The sequence below is a fragment of the Triticum dicoccoides genome, chromosome 1B (genome assembly GCF_002162155.2).
Source record: "Triticum dicoccoides isolate Atlit2015 ecotype Zavitan chromosome 1B, WEW_v2.0, whole genome shotgun sequence".
NCBI lineage: Eukaryota > Viridiplantae > Streptophyta > Magnoliopsida > Poales > Poaceae > Triticum > Triticum dicoccoides.
Window position 1 is genome coordinate 66,014,807 of NC_041381.1, and position 16,322 is coordinate 66,031,128.

General features: G+C 49.2%; 2 protein-coding genes and 1 long non-coding RNA gene across 3 annotated transcripts; 2 read left to right on the forward strand and 1 right to left on the reverse strand.

The window, feature by feature from the left end:
- Nucleotides 1-2,491: 2,491 nt before the first annotated feature.
- LOC119319363 (WEB family protein At5g16730, chloroplastic-like) lies at nucleotides 2,492-6,681 on the forward strand. The gene is made up of 3 exons (XM_037593858.1): nucleotides 2,492-2,761; nucleotides 3,207-3,540; nucleotides 3,641-6,681. Exons 1-3 carry the CDS (start codon nucleotides 2,529-2,531, stop codon nucleotides 6,305-6,307), a joined length of 3,234 nt encoding a protein of 1,077 aa, XP_037449755.1. The 5' UTR covers nucleotides 2,492-2,528; the 3' UTR covers nucleotides 6,308-6,681.
- Nucleotides 6,682-7,850: 1,169 nt separating this feature from the next.
- On the reverse strand, nucleotides 7,851-15,241 carry LOC119319387. The gene is made up of 3 exons (XR_005154453.1): nucleotides 14,853-15,241; nucleotides 8,076-8,312; nucleotides 7,851-7,958 (listed from the first exon to the last, which is right to left on the reverse strand). It is a non-coding gene; the product is annotated as an uncharacterized LOC119319387 (long non-coding RNA).
- Nucleotides 7,956-13,729, forward strand: LOC119319375 (protein NETWORKED 2D-like). Its single transcript, XM_037593866.1, has 3 exons — nucleotides 7,956-8,204; nucleotides 8,889-13,327; nucleotides 13,421-13,729. Exons 1-2 carry the CDS (start codon nucleotides 8,111-8,113, stop codon nucleotides 13,325-13,327), a joined length of 4,533 nt encoding a protein of 1,510 aa, XP_037449763.1. The 5' UTR covers nucleotides 7,956-8,110; the 3' UTR covers nucleotides 13,421-13,729.
- Nucleotides 15,242-16,322: the final 1,081 nt, after the last annotated feature.

Here is a 16,322-nt window from a genome sequence, read left to right on the forward strand (position 1 = left end):
GCGCCCGGCAACAGCAGCAAGCGCGTGTGCGCGCACGACGCGAGGAAGGAGCGGGGCCGCGGTGTGGACGACGAGTGCGGAGGAGGGGGCGGTGTGGACGGCGAGCGCGTGAGTGGGCGGCGAGCGCCGATGGGTAGTGGTGATCACACCTTATGTTGTTCACAACCAAACACCGTGTCCTTCGTCTAACAAGTGCGACACATGCAACCAAACACCCTTGTAAAAAAAATGCTGCAAGTGTGACACAGGCAACCAAACACCCTTGTAAAAAAATGCTTCCATGATGCAGCCAACCTACGCGCAGGCAAACAAATGATATGCAGATAATGGTTTTTTTGCCTATTTTATCTCAGCAAAAACCACCCGAGACACACATGCAAAATGGAAAAAAATGATGCAGGTAACCAAGCGTGTCTTATGTGTATCTCTCATGTAGGAGTACTAAGATCATCTATAGCCGAGCGCCTCAAATCCGCCTTCAATGCCCAGGCGAACGGCCCGGATAGTGACCGGTCATGAAAATACGACCCAGACGGACTCCTCAAACGGGCCTCAAACATCCGGACTGACTGACACCCTTCATATCTAGTCCAAATATGAGGCGGATATGGGGACGCTCAAGCGGACCCGGGCGCGTCCATCACGTCGGACTAACGATGGGGTCTCACAGGAAAACACTCTGAAACCCGGCGGTTTGAAGGTCGTCTCCTCCGTCGGACCGATGACGCCGCTCTAGCGGGCCGCGTAGTGCCTAGCCCGACTATTTAAGCTGACAGCTGACACCGAAACCCTACCCGTCCACACCCCCCTCTCGTCCGCTGCCGCCGCCACTTTCCACTCGCCATCCGCCAACACTAGTAGCCATGCCCCCTCTCCGCCGGGTAAGGAGCTATCCATATCTAACGCCGGAGTGCCGGCTGCAACTCCTTGAGCAGATCCGGGCAAGAGGCGATGTCCGGATCGCCACAGGGCTATCTCTAGATGCGGTTGATCCGATGGAGGAGGAGGATGAAGATGGGGTTGAGGAGGAGGAGGAGGAGCCAAAGGAGAATGGTGGGGACGTTGGGAATGCGGATCTGCAGGCGATCCTCGATTTCCTCCAGTTGGAATTGGAGGCGGAGGCCAACTGCCGCCGTCTGCAGGAGGTGGAGGCAGAGCACGCGCCGTCTTCGACGAGATGCTTGTGTCTACGGATGAGAACGAGGAGCCGAAGTCCTCCCATGCTCCCATCTACCCACCGCCCGACACCGATGTCGTGGACATCTTTGGCGAGGAAGCTTAGCTAGGATAGTACGTAGGATCTCTTTTGCATGCTTTGCATGAATCTAAGGGATGAAATATGAGAGATATGAATTAGAAAAGCAAATTTAAGGCTTGATCGATCACTGTCCACGGCACGCGGGTCGCATCCGTGAGCGTTTGCAAGGCAATACAATGTAGAAACATGGGGAGTAAAAGCATCTCTAGCAGATCCCGTATAACTCCGGCGAACTGCGTTCTTTTGCGAGACGCTATACAGGACGACCCAAAAAAATGGTCCGCATAGATCTTGAAAACGAGGCCTGACCGTAAATTTGTTACAGGTGACCCGTAAACCGACCGGGTTTCCGATATATATGCGGGCGCGGGGTGATTTTAGGGTTTCCATCCTTCATTCCCCGCACCCCTCTCCACCGCAAACTCCACTCCTCCGGCGAGAAATCTCCTCCCCACCGGCAGCGATTTTCGGCGCCTCCGGCGATGGCGACCGCGGGTGCAGGGCTTGGAGGCGGCGAGGTCGTAAACCTCGTCTCGTAAATTTTGTTTACGGAAGCCCGTAAACGAATTTTGCAGCCCGGTCGGCTGCGGGATGTGCTAGAGACGCTCTGATCAAGCGGTAGAGTCCACCGAACAAGCTGTAGCCGCGCGCGTTGGTTCAAGGTAGGTGGACGGACTCCCTCTCCATGCTTGCACAGTGCACCGGTCAAGTCGGCGTCACCTGGCGGGCAGCTAGCTAAAGCGAGAGATCCACCGTGAAGGGGTAGCTGCTACGTAGTCGCCGCTGTTGCAACGGCGACAAAAGCAGTACGTCGGGCGGTCGGTCGGCGTCATGGTCACGATGGTCACCCCAAGCGCACACGCGCATACATCCATACATGGAAGGAAAAGTAGTAGAGTAGCCGCCTGCACTTTACCCTCTACCGGAAGGAAGGCGAGCGGCACTCCTCTCCTGCCGATACGCTACACTTTCTACCTCCCCCCAACCAATCATGGCATGGCGTGGCATCGATCGTCAAGTCCATGGCGCGGTGGCGCCGGCGTCGCAATCGGTAGGTGAGGCGAGAAAGGAGCGCGGTGCTGCCCCAGCGTCTCTGTCCGTCTCCGTGCCAAGCGTGTTGGCAGTGTTAGTGTAACCTCCCTCCCAGGGATGCTGATTAGCACGCACCAACCGGCCAACAATAATAGCATCACCCAGTAATATTTCTTTGCAGATGTAGTGTAGCATCTGCGCCTTTTTTTTTCCTTCTTTGCCTTTGGGAGGGCGGGCGATGTGCGCTTTGCCTTTCGCCTTTGCAGCCTTTTCGTTCGCCCGCACCGGCCCGTCGCTCCCCCGCTCTCGCAGTCGCAGTGGGTGTGGCCGACGCCCCCACTTCCCCTTCACCCCCGTCGCTTCCTCCACTCCCCCCTCCTTCTTCTTCCCCTTCCCCTTCCCTGCTCTGCCGCTTCGCTGCTCCCCCGCCCGCCCGCGTGCGCGCACAATGCTGCCCTCCTCCAGATCAAGGTGCCTCCTCCTCTGCTTCTTTTCTCCCATCTTTGTGGTTTTCTGTTTTTCGTTTGGGTTGGTTGGTACTATCCTCTTCTCCATCCATCCGCGCGGGCGGCGGCGGCAGATCTCGCCGCCACTTCAACCCCTCTCCGTTGGTTTCCGCCGTTTCCTGGCGGCGACTCGGGCGAGGGCGAGCGTCTCGGGAGTTCGGAACCGACAGTTTCCGTACTCGGCTGCCTCTGCCATCACTCGGAACTGCTTCTTGATCCGCTTAATTCCGCCTCTCCGTGCCACAGCTTCGTTTTTTCCTGATTTTTTCTCTGGCCGACGGCAACATATGCGCCTGGAGAACCGCGGTTGCTTCTGTCTGCGATTTGTTCGCCGTTCGGGGTCTTGCATTTCGCAATCCGTAGTGGAGTGGTTGGAGCTCTAACTGATGGTGGTGTGCTCTTGTTTACAGATCTGGGCCGAATGAGTCGCCCGTCGGCAGCAGGACCAGGCCCAGCACGCCCTCCTCCGGTCACCGCCCCTCCACGCCCTCCTCCGGCTACCGCCCATCCACCCCGGGCGGCACCAGGAGGGGCACAACCGCCGCCGGCGGCACCGGCGGGGGCACGCCGTCCACGCCCCGGGGCACGCGCAACAGCGGCGGCCCCTTCAGGTCCGAGCCCAACTCGCCGCCGGCCGCCGCGGCGGCGCGGCCGCGCCTCTCCTTCGACCGCTCCCCGAGATCCGCCGATGCCAAGCCCGTCGCCGAGCGCCGGGTGCCCAAGATCGGCACGCCTCCCCCCGACGTGAGTTTCACTTCAGCACAAACTTTACGCTGTCGGCAGGGTGAAAGTGACGTGCGTTTGCCGGAAATTGACTTGCGAATTCTCTGTGCGATGGCTGCAGCAGAAGCAGCTGCGGAGGGAGATCGAGCTGCAGTCGCGGCTCGAGTCCGCGCACGAGGACCTCAAGAAGGCCAAGGACCAGCTCTCCTTCGTCGTCGGCGAGAAGGACCGCCTCGTCGGCGAGCTCAACGAGGCCAAGAGGGTGGCCGATGAGATACACGAGAAGCTCCAGGACGCGCTCATGGCCAAGAGGTGGGCCGAGGAGGCCACCGAGATCGAGAAGTTCCGGGCCGACGAGCTCGAGCAGGCGGGCATCGATGAGTCGCAGAAGAGGGACGAAGAGTGGCAGAGGGAGGTCGAGAGTGTGCGCAGCCAGCACGCCGCGGATTTGGAGACGCTGGTCACCACCACCGAGGAGCTCGAGAGGTTCAGGCGCGATCTCTCGATGGCCAACGAGGCCAAGAAGGCTGCGCTTGGCCACGCGGACGATGCCATGAAGATCGCCGAGGTCAACGCTGACAAGGTGGAGATCCTCTCCGGCGAAGTCACCCGCTTGAAAGGATTGCTTGATTCCAGCGCGGCAGTTGAGGAGAGTAAAAACCATGAAAGGGAGGAGTTTGTGAAGAATTTGGAATCCGAGATTTCAGTTCTCAAAGGCAAACTAGAGGAGGCAAGAGTTCTTGAGGAGAGGTTGGCCGACATGGAGAAACTGACCGAGGAGCTTAAAGCACAGCTGGCTGATGCAAAGAAGGCCGAGTCAGAAGTCCATCAGCAGTTTGAGGAATGGAAGAACAAGGCCGGATCACTTGAAATGGAATTGGAAGAGGCTACTCTCTCCGAGAAGGCCAAAAGCGATACCCTTATGTCCACGGAAGAAGAATTGGACAAGACCCTGTCTATCTTACAGGACAGAGAATCTGAAATGGAAGTGCTGAAAGGGAAGACAACAGCATTGGAAATTGAGGTGGCAAGGCTTTCAACAGAAATTAACGAATCCAGCGAGCACCTGGACGCCTCTCAGCAAGAGTTGTTTGGGCTGCAGACAACAATAGATGTTCTGAAAAACAAGCTTGAGGCTGCCGAAGAAGTGGCTTCGGAGGCTTTAAACAATGAGAAGACTGCTAATGCAAACATTGTAAGCCTGACCGAGGAGAAAATCAAGCTAATTAACGAGTTGAATGATGCTAGGGACAGAGAGGAGAAAGAGAGAAGGGCAGTGGAGGATCTCACTGCTGCGTTGAGTGAGGCATCTGGCAAAGCAGAGGAAGCACATGAGAGATTTCTGAAGAAACAAGATGATTATGAGCACGCCCTCGCACAGATTGGCGATCTCAAGATGTCCCTAAATAGTACCAAAGAGAACTATGAGGTAATGATTGAGGAGGCACACTATGATATCACTTGTTTAAGGAATACAGTCGGAAAATTAGAGGCTGAGGTGAGCAAGTATAGAGAAGAATGTGAAGCTAAGGAGCTTGAGATTGTCAGTTTAAACAAGCAGTCAGAGGAAGAAATTGCCGCTCTTAAAGCAGAAGCCGACAGGGTAGTAGCATCATTGCGGGATGCAGAGCACGAACTCCAAACTGTCAACGAGGAGAAAGAGATACTTCAAGAGAAGCTACTGTACACAGAATCAGCGGTTGTTGAAGCTAACAGGGCTGTGCAGGATGTGAAGGCGGAGAAAGAGGGTCTCCAGGAGCAGCTAATGCACACGGAATCAGCTCTCGCTGAAGCCAGCAAGGCTTTACAGGAAGTAAAGGCTGAGAAAGAGGATCTTCAAGAGCAGCTGATGCACACGGAATCAGCGGTTGCTGAAGCCAGCAAGGCTTTACAGGAAGTAAAGGCTGATAAGGAGGATCTTCAAGAGCAGCTAATGCACACGGAATCAGCGGTTGCTGAAGCTAACAAGGCCTTGCAGGAGGTAAAGGCTGAGAAGGAGGATATTCAAGAGCAGCTCATGCACACAGAATCAGGGGTTGCTGAAGCTAACAATGCTGTTCAGGAGGTGAAGGCTGAGAAACAGGGCCTTCAAGAGCAGCTAACGCACATGGAATCAGCAGTTGCTGAAGCTAACAAGGCTGCGCAGGAGGCAACGTCCGAGAGTTTGCAACTTAAGGATAGGTTACTTGATAAAGAGAACGCATTGCAGAGCTTAACCCAGGAGAACGACGAATTCAGGCTGCGAGAGGCTGACGCCATGAAGAAGATAGAGGAATTATCTGCTCTGCTTGCTGAAGCCATGGAAAAGAAGCATCCTGAGGAGGAAGAGAAGCTAGTTGTTGTGGATGAGGTGCACAGTTCAGCGCGTGAAGTTGCCGAGACAGCTGCAGAAACTGAAGACACAGAAGGAGAGAGTGTTAAAAAACCGAGCATGGAACTCGTCGTCGCCAATGGAAACTCCAATGGCGACATGAACCAAGAGGAAGAGAAATACGACAGCAAGGTCGAGCAGCAGGAAGCAAAAAGTGATTTCACCACGGTACACGAGAGCGACAAAGTTGTTGAGAAGCAGCTGCAGGCAGATGTGAAACAAGAAACCGAGTCTTCGAAAGACGACCTGTCCTCCAAGGAGGATAGCAGCACCGAACATGCAAACGGAACAGCAGCATCAGCAGAGGTGACCAGCAAAGTCGCAATGTCCCCGACAACGACAACAAAACCGCAGAAGAAGAACAAGCCCCTGCTGAAGAAGTTTGGCAACCTACTGAAAAAGAAGAACAGCAAGTAGTAGCAGGTGAACAGAAGAAAAACACATGTACTATTATCGGTGTTCATTATTACTCTGATCTTTCTTTTTCTTCTTCTTCTTGTTTGATGACAGCAAGGTAGTGTGCTTAATTTCCACGTGTAATTTTTTTTACTGTCGACGCCTGTACTTTTGTGGTGATTGCAGTAGCTTTGTGGGTGTTTTCATTTTTCTCTCTTCTTTTTCCCCCCTATAAGTTGGACCTCCTGTTCTTTGCCCTATGGCTGTGGTTATTATTATCTACACGATCTGTGGCCGTTTGCTTGTAACCAGATGGGAGAGCCCCTCCTGATTAAAAACTGTGTAGCCCCTTATGGTAAGCTGATGTCACTCATTATCATGCACCTGTACTACTATAATGTAATGTGATGTGATGTTACCAGTGGGTGATAAACCCTAATACTATAACTAACCATCATGCTTGTTGGCATGAGCTGCTGTTGGCTATTCTAATCATGTCTGTTGGCATAAAGCGTAGCATTCACATGCCTGCTGCTGGCATTCTAACCATGTCTGTTGAGAGAGGGCAGCACTCATGTTGGTTGCCATGTTGGCCATCCCATCCATGGTTTGTTTTTCCAACGGTTGAGATGGATTGATCTGATTTGGCTTTATATTTTGTAGTATTATTTACTTACTTTTTGGGTGTGGTTGGACCCTCCTAATCTTGGTTGCTTGGGAAGGTGGCATCGATCGAATCAGGTGCGTGGAAAAGAAATGACAATGATGTATTTTTATGTTGTAGGTGGTACAACTGGCTAAAATAGCTGTGATTTCATAATGGTGCTAGATGGGGGCTGGCTGGCTGGCTGGGTTTTGTCACATGCACCCATGTGGCCTTTAACTGTTGCATAATTGCATCCTGGCTGGGGTGTAAAGTATCAAATGAAATGGGAGCAGCATTCATTCCCAGTGTTTCTATTATTATTTTTCCTTCAGAATTATGGAATTTTAATAATAATAATAATAATAATCTGATGCGTGTTTTGGACTGCCTAGTGATTTTCTGCTGGGTATGTGTGTGAACAAGCTCTGTCTTGTAATATCAACATATATGCATCTGCAGGAGAGGAAGCAGCTGTCTAAATTTTTTTTCTCATATTTTTTATTTTTCTTAGAACAAAACAACACCTTATCTGTTTCCATCAGCTTTAACTTGCTACTGACACCAAATCTGTAAAAGAAAAAGGAAAGGAAAAAAAGAGGGGGGAAAAAGAAGACGAAAGCACAAACTAAGCCCACGGCCCATCTCAGAGCTACTTCTGGCCCAACGTCGTGCACTTGCCGCCCGACGTGCCGAGCACGAGCAGCAGCACAGACCGCGCCCAGGACAGCACACACCCCCGGGGACCCACACCTCAGAGACTTAGACCTCCCCGAGCCCTGCACCATGCCATTGCCACCACTTCTCTGCCACTACCACCTACTGCTCGCTTCCGTTCTTCTGCCAATCAAGCAGAATCGGCATCTCCGCAGGAACATTGCTACGAAGTATTCAACTCCTGCTCCCCCCCTTCTCCTCCTGTTCTTCTTCCTCTCCGCCGCCGCCGTCTCGTTCATCTTCTTCCAAAGATGACATACGTCCCCATGGCAAATGCAGGCAATGTGCATTGCTGACCTTCCAGTTCGAGTCCTGCGTGCAACAGGACTGATGATCAGCAGGGACGCATTCGTTTAGTCTTGTGTGCGCTGGAGGCGAAGGTGAACCAGGGAGGGAGTTTGGAGGAAGAGGAGGGGCTAGGTGGCTAACCGGCGGCTGGAGAAGCGCGGCGGAGGAGAGGCGGGATGCTGCAGCGGGCGGCGAGCAACGCCTACTCGTGGTGGTGGGCGAGCCACATCCGCACCAGGCAGTCCAAATGGCTCGACAGCAACCTCCAAGGTCCGTTCGTCTTCTTCACGCCGCGCCAACCCATACACGCGCCTAGATCTCGTTGCTTGCTTGGCACATCTTTGATCATTTTCCCTGGTCAGAACTTTGCATGATGTCCTGCAGAGTTTGACAAATGAAGTAGTGTTTCGTATATGGTCAGTTGCTTCATGATTGTGTTATGGTAGTTGCAGCAAAAGATGTGCTTTGTATCACCATTATGGGCCAAGAAACACATAGATTACGTAAAGAAATATAGGCTACATCACTGTCAGGTGATCATGAAGTTTATGCATGGCTCGGGTTAGCAGAAATGTATCACCGGTTGACAGAAAAGATATGTGACGATGTTTGGTCACTCGGATAAAGAAATACTGTGCATATATACAGTTAAATTCCCTGCCCAAAAAATGATGCACCATTCGGGTCGTTAAGGATTGAAACATATACAGAAATTAAGTGGACAAGCTGAAACCACTTGGATAGCAACCCAGCAGTACTGCTTTGGTCTCAACATTTCTTTAATCAGAGTACCATGAAACATGCCATAAGCAAATTTCAGCAATTCTGCACTTGCAATTGGACACCAGCGCCTGTTCTGAAAATAGGGTTGAATTTCGCTGTTATGTAACCAAGTACCTGTTTAACGCTACTATATTTTTGGTTGAACACTGAGCGATTGCCTTTGATGTGCAGATATGGAAGACAGGGTCAAGTGCATCCTCTTACTCCTGGGAGAGGAAGCAGATTCTTTTGCAAAGAGGGCGGAAATGTATTACAAGAGGCGACCAGAGGTGATCAGCTCCGTGGAAGAAGCGTACCGGGCATACAGAGCCCTTGCAGAACGCTATGACCACATGTCAGGAGAGCTACACAAAGCAAACCACACTGTTGCAACTGCCTTCCCTGACCAGGTTCAGTATTCTATGCTGGAAGAGGACGATGACAGTCTCCCGAAGGCGTTCACGACGGTTGATCCTCGTAAAATCCACAAGTCAACGGTGGAAGGGCTGATGAATAAGAAGAAAGGAGGGAAGCCAGGACTGAAGGACGGAGGAAAGAGTCGTGCAGCACCGGCCAACAAGGAGAATGCGCAAAAGGAGATCAGCAGGATGCAGAAAGAGATATTGGTGCTGCAGACTGAGAAAGAGTTCATCAAGAGCTCTTACGAGAGTGGAATCGCAAAGTACTGGGATCTTGAAAAGCAAATCAACGACATGCATGAAGAAGTCTGCTACTTCCAGGAGGAGTTCAACGAAAGCGTGGTGATCGAAGATGATGAGGCCAGAGCTTTGATGACAGCAACTGCTCTTAAATCTTGTGAAGACGCCATCGCCAGATTGCGGGAACAGCAGAGGTTATCGTTCAGCCAAGCAATGGTTGAGCTGGAAAGGGCCAGTGTTTCCAGAGAGAAACTGAAGAATATCATGAAAGAGCATGGTAAGTTCATATCAGATTCAGGAAACTCTCATTACGAGAATGTGAGAAACGATGCCAGCGTTAAGATGGATGATCTGTACCCTATGAAGCAGGAGAAAATTGGAATGGAAGCAATAGTAGATAAGATCAAGGAATACTTTCAGAAAGACACTGATATTTCTGTGGCAGAGATTGCAGAGAGAATTGATGACATGGTCAATAAAGTTGTGGACTTGGAACTCATGGTTTCATCACAGACTGCTAAGATAGATAGGCTGTGTCTGGAAAACACAGAGCTGGAGATGTCACTGCAGGAACTGGAGGGAGAGAAGGCTATAGCAACCAGTGGCTCAAATGAATTGAATGACAAGCTAGAGAAGGCAGAAGATGAGCTGATGAGAGTGCAGTACCTTGAAAGCTCCTTCCATGCAGAAGAAAGCATAGTCCATTCGAATTTCACTGAAACGGCAAGTAGCTTCTGTTGTATTACAGACTTGTTGCAGTCACCTCCTGTTGAGCACCAAGGTGGTTCTGTGCCCATGCTGACTCATGAAGCGGCACCCATTGCTGACACTGAATCATCTGATGAGTGCGAGAAAACAGAACCTGAAGAAGATCCTCAGATGGATAAAGCTACAATAAAGCCTGACATAGATGAACTCCCTGATTGTTCCAGTAAACTGGAGCTAGCTACGGTCAGTGATAACTGTCACCATGACATCAAGGAAGAAAGGCAATACTGCGCAGATGATTTGGAGGATTTGTGGGATTGCGGGCTTGAAAGAAAGTCCAGCTTTGCAGTTGCATCTGTAAATAAGGAAACAGCAGAAAATGTTATTACAGATATGTTGCACTCACCTCTCACTGAGCACCAAGCTGGTTGTGTGCCCACACTGGCTGATGAAGCAACACCATCCGCTGACACCGAACCATCTGGCGAGTATGAGAAAATAAAACCAGAAGAAGATCCTCTGATGAATAAAGCTACAAGAAAGCCTGACATAGATGGACTCCCTGATTGTTCCAGTAAGTTAGAGCTAGCTACAGTCAATGATAACTCTCACCAGTCTAACTGTTACAATGACATTAAGGCAGAAAGGCATGACTGCACAGATAATTTGGAGGATTTATGGGATTGTGGGTTTGAAAGAAATGCTAGCTTTGCAGTTGCATCGGTGAATAAGGAAACAGCTGAAAATCCAGACAATGATACTACAGATATGTTGCAGTCACCTCTCACTGAGCACCAAGCTGGTTATATGCCCACAATGACTGATGAAGCAACACCACCCGCTGACACTGAACCATCTGGCGAGTGTGAGAAAATAAAACCAGAGGAAGATAATCAGATGGATAACAATACACAAAAGCTTCACATAGATGGATTTCTGGACTGGTGTGGTAAGTCAGAGATAGCTATCATCAGTGCTGATTCAGAGGATTTCGGTAAATCTAGCTTTGCAGCTGCATCAGTAGATAATGGCACAGCAGCAAATGCAGATAACAGTACATCTGGTGAACATAACAATACAGAAGTGAAATATAATCATGGAGCCATTGGCAGCAACATGCAACCATATGTTGTACATTCCCATGAGCAAGGTTCAGTAGATCGATTGCATCAAAATTCACCTGAAGTCTCATGGGATCACGACCTAGAACAAGTGGATGGCAAGCAAGATTCATTGACAGTGGTTCATAGCACTTTCGGAGGCCACTCAGAACAATATATGAACATAGAAGAACGGTTACAATACTCGCATTTCACTGAAACTTTCGCTCCTGGCAATGGGAAAGCTGTTGGTGTTGGAGATCAAGAGAACAACATGGCTAATATGCAGCAGTTGCTTATGAGTGGACTCCAAGACAAGGAAATGGTACTATTAACCGAGTGCAAGAAAAAAGAATCAGAACAAGATCCTCAGATGGATAAAGCTACAAGGAAGCCTGAAATATATGGATTCCCTGATTGTCCCAGTAACTTGGAGCTAGGAAACAACAGTGACAACAGGCAGCCATCTAACAGTTACCATGAAATTATGGCAGAAAAGCATGACAGTGCAGGTGATTCAGAGGATTTGTGGTATTGTGGGCTAGAAAGGAAGTCTAGCTTTGCAGCTGCAACCGTAAATAAGGAAAAGGCAGAAAATGCAGACAATGATGCATTTGGTGAGCATAAAAATAAAGGAGTGAAATATGTTCATGACATTGTTAGCGACAATGGCAGCAGCATGCAACCCTATGTTTTTCATTCCCATGAGCAGGGATTAGTAGAGCGATTGTATCATGTTTCATCTGAAGTCCCAGCAGATCATCATGTGAAGTCAGAGGACGACAAGCAAGATTCATCAACATCTTGTCATAGCATTTCCAAAGGCCACTCAGAACAAGAGATGAAGAAAGCAGAAGAGTCAGAAGACGCACCTACCACTGAAAATTCAATTCCTGGCAGTGAAAAGGCTGTTGTTGTTAGAGATCAAGAGGAGAACATGGCTAATCTGCAGAAATTGCTTATGAGTGGACTCCAAGACAAGGAAAAGGTACTACTGACCGAGTACACTTCTATCCTCCGAAATTACAAAAATGCAAAGAGAAGGCTTACAGAAGTGGAGATAAAGAATCAGGAATGTTTGGATGAGATGAAAGCCATGATGAGCGAACTGCGCTCTGCCAATGAATTGAAGGACAAGGAGATTCGGTCACTGCGTGAACTCCTGAACTCTTCCACTGACAAAGATGCACAGCACAATGGCCATCATCAAATGAATACATACACGTCCTTGAGTATCAAGAGTGGGTCCTTCAGGGGGCACCGAAGGATCCCAAGCTTTTTGCCTGGTCATCAAAGGAGACAAAGCGCTTCTTCGAGTTTGAGGATAATCATGAATAATTCTAGTCCCAAGAACAAAGATGATGCATCACATGATGCTGTTTTCGAGCCAGAAAGAATCGGTATGGGTGACATCAAATTAACTAATATTCTTGAGATGCAGAATGCCTCACCTCTTGAGGACAAGTTCAGAAGAGACATCGATGGGCTTTTGGAGGAGAACCTAGAGTTCTGGATGAAGTTCAGCACATCATTCGAAAAGATTCTAGAATTGCAGACCAAGCATGATCAGCTGCAATCAGAGATTGGCAAGCAAACAAACGAGGACAAGCTCAAGGAAAACAGCGGTGGCACAAGTGATCCCCTTGCAAAAGCTGAACCCGAAACCATAGAGAAGCGGCTAAGGGAACTTAAGATTGAAATGCAAGTATGGCTGGAACAGAACGCTATGTTCAAAGGGGAGCTCCAGTGCAGGTTTGCTTCCCTCTGCGGTATACAAGAGGAAATCCAGGCAGCAATGGAGATGGATGCAGAGACTGTGGAAGGAATTCAATTCACTTCATACCATGCTGCCAAATTCCAAGGGGAGATCTTGAGCATGAAGCAGGAGAACGACAAGGTTGAGGATGAACTGCAGGCCGGCTTAGATTATATAAGAGGGCTACAAGAAGAAATCGAAAAGATCCTGGCAAAGATACTGAAGAGCACTAGCTTATCTGGGTCGAAAGGCAGCAGCCCTTGGAGGAATGCGCCCTCTAAGTCACGAGTGCCGCTCCGGTCATTCCTCTTCCCAGCCAAGAAAAAGAAACCATCGCTGTTGGCATGCATGAATCCAGCACTGCAGAAGCAGTACAGTGACATGGCATTCTTCGCTAAAATGGAATAGGTAAACCCTGGCTGCCTGTTCTTATGCGTTAATGGCTATACTTTCAGCTAATGTTGTTCTTCCTATGAGTTGATGGACTAACATGCTGTATAGGTAATCAGGCCTTCAGGATGGAACCAAATTCATCACACACGGAGCCAGATGAACTGTGAGGCAAATATGATTATCAGGTTGTATCAGGCAGCTTCGTTCGGCTAATTACAAGCCTCCCACAACATATTTAAGGGAGAAACTAGGGTTCACATTTAGCTATTTCTTTTCAGGGGACATACATATATATACTTTTGTCAATAATTTTTTCATGCACTATGGCAGTGAATTTCTCATTATTTTAGCTACAAAAGGCAGGAATTTTATCTGTGTGATTTATGAGATGAGCTGCACGATTGGTTTGAGCCTGCCATAGTGCCGTTCAACAAGGATGAAAACACACGCATTCCGAAACCTCTGTAATGTGGCGCCATTAAAGCAGTCACGAAATGCGCTATATCTTCGCTTGTGCTTCGATTTCTAAACGTAGGTAATCGTGAGTTCTTTCATCTCCGGACGATAGAGCAAGAAGAAGGACATATAGCATCAATGGTAATCGAACGAAATGGAGCAAAGATGGGTATAATAGTGATCCTTACCGGCTTTGGACTCTTTCTCATGTCGCTGCGCAGCGTTGGCCGCGGCCGCATTCCGTCGAGCAGGTCGCGGGCACCCGGCGAGGCAGCCCCATTCTTACTCTTCCTCCTCTCCCCAAGACGGCGACGCGCTTAGTCCAGGCACCCCCCATTCCACGCGGCAGAGGCGCGTATGGCGCCCCGAGACGCGCCCACCTCCACGGCTGGGGAGGTCACCCAGCTCGCAAAACCGGACCCCTCTTCCCCTTCCCATCTCCGTCTCCCTAGAGCTTCGTTTTGGTTTTTCCTAGCTCGACCTCCGCGGGTTTTTCCCATCTCCGTCTCCTAGATGTCCCTGTCTGCCTGTTCTTATATGCATTAATGGCTATACTTCCAGTTAATGTTGTTCTCCCTATGAGTTGATGGACTAACACGCTGTATCGGTAATCAGGCCTTCATGATGGAACCAAATTCATCACACGGGGAGCTAGATGAGCTGTGAGGCAAATATGATTATCAGGTTATATCAGGCTTCATTCAGCTAATTACAAGGCTCCCACGGCATATTTAAGGGAGAAACCAGGGTTCACATTTAGCTGTTTCTTTTCAGAGGGCATGAATTCATACTTACTTTTGTCAACAATTTATTCATGGCAGTGAATATCTCATTATTTTAGCTACAGAAGGCAGGGATTTAATCTGTGCAACTTATGGGATCAGTTGCATGACTGGTTAAGGACGAGCAACACACGCATTCCGAAACCTCTGTAATTCGATTTCTTTGCTAGTGCTTAATTCGATTTCTAAATGTAGGTGATCGTGAGTTCTTTCATCTCCGGATGATAGAAGAGTAAGAAGGACATCGCATCAATGGCAGTCCAACAAAACGGAGCAAAGATGGGTGTAGTAGTGATCCTTACCAGCTCTGGACTCTTTCTCACGTCGCCGCACGGCGTTGGCCGCTGCCGCATTCCGTCGAGCAGGTCACGGGCACCGGGCGAGGCAGCCCCATTTCTACTCTTCCTCCTCCTCTTCCCACGACGGCGACGCGCGCAGCCCTCACCACCCGCCCGGCAGATGCGCGCGTGGCGCCCCGAGCCGCGCCCACCTCCACGGCGGGGGGGATCGCCCAGCTCGCAAAACCGGACCCCTCTTCCCCTTCCCGTCTCCGTCTCCGTCGAGTTTCGTTTTGGTTTTTCCTAGCTCGATCTCTGTGGGTTTGTTCGTGATCTCGACTGATGGGGCTGGCTTACTTTGTGAGAACCGCGATCCTTGCTTGTTCGTCGTGGGCTCGCAATAGGTGTCAGGACCCAAGCCACTGCTCGTCCGAAGATGACTGAAGCGGCGTCGACGAAACTGAAGAAGAAGCGAGGTTCAGACAAACAACGGCCCAGATTGTCTAAAGTGGAAATGAACGGCTCGGATGGATCCTCACCTTCATTACCGTCTTAGTTCAAAACTAAGTACTTGTTCATTCTACTAAAGTGAGTGTTTGGTGGAATTACCACTGCAGTTTGGTGCGGGTTTTACTTGTACCTCGATCCAGTACTGGAAACCCTAAGATGTACAACTTGTCTCTCCAGTTTTTTTTTTGAACAGTCGAGGCTTTGTTCTCCCCACCTGAATTTGATCTCGTCCAAACAAAATTTTGGTCTATTACCCCGTTCGATAATTCTTGTCGTTTATGAAACTAAAACCACGAGAAGAATTTGTTCTACTCAAATTGAACTAAAACCACGGCAAGAATTATGAAATGGATGGAGTAGTTTATGACGCAAAAACAGATCAAAAACCTGAACAAATTGACCCTGTTTATAAGGGAAACCGGATCCAAAACCGACTTCTCTCTCCAATTGATCATCAACTTGTTCAAATGTTCATGCAAATTGAGTGAAATGTGAGGAAATTCCTCAATCCAGGTCTTATAAATCACAAAATAACAGATTCAGCCTAGCAAAACAGCAACAACAAGTACCCTACTTCACGAGCTCGAAGCACTCACTACACAACTCAAAAAAATATATGGATGGCACCACTGCAAAGATGGCATGATTTAGTTCAAAACACATGTAGAGATCAACCTCATAGGATGCACAAACAAAATGCAACAAAAATGACAAATCATCAAGTTCTGTTAACAGACAACAGTAAACATTATATAGCAATCTTGCAATGATGATTCAGGCATCAAGATGACCTCAAACAAAGATAGCACAATGGAATGAAATTAAGAGCATCTCATAATGAACATTTTGACATACATATGCATGAAACGGAGCTACGAATGCAGAGTTATGATGTGATGAACAGGGCAACATTATGCAAAAATATTTCGGGACTTATGCAAAAATCGGGGTCAACCTTTGGGATTGGATCTGGATCGGGACGGT

Excerpts from the sequence above, each read along its gene's own strand:
- LOC119319375 (XM_037593866.1), top strand. The coding sequence starts at position 8,111 with ATGCTGCAGCGGGCGGCGAGCAACGCCTACTCGTGGTGGTGGGCGAGC. Across the intron at positions 8,205-8,888 it reads GCTCGACAGCAACCTCCAAG|ATATGGAAGACAGGGTCAAG; the intron begins GTCCGTTCGTCT and ends TTTGATGTGCAG.
- LOC119319363 (XM_037593858.1), top strand. The coding sequence starts at position 2,529 with ATGTGCGCTTTGCCTTTCGCCTTTGCAGCCTTTTCGTTCGCCCGCACC. Across the intron at positions 2,762-3,206 it reads CTGCCCTCCTCCAGATCAAG|ATCTGGGCCGAATGAGTCGC; the intron begins GTGCCTCCTCCT and ends TCTTGTTTACAG. Across the intron at positions 3,541-3,640 it reads TCGGCACGCCTCCCCCCGAC|CAGAAGCAGCTGCGGAGGGA; the intron begins GTGAGTTTCACT and ends CGATGGCTGCAG.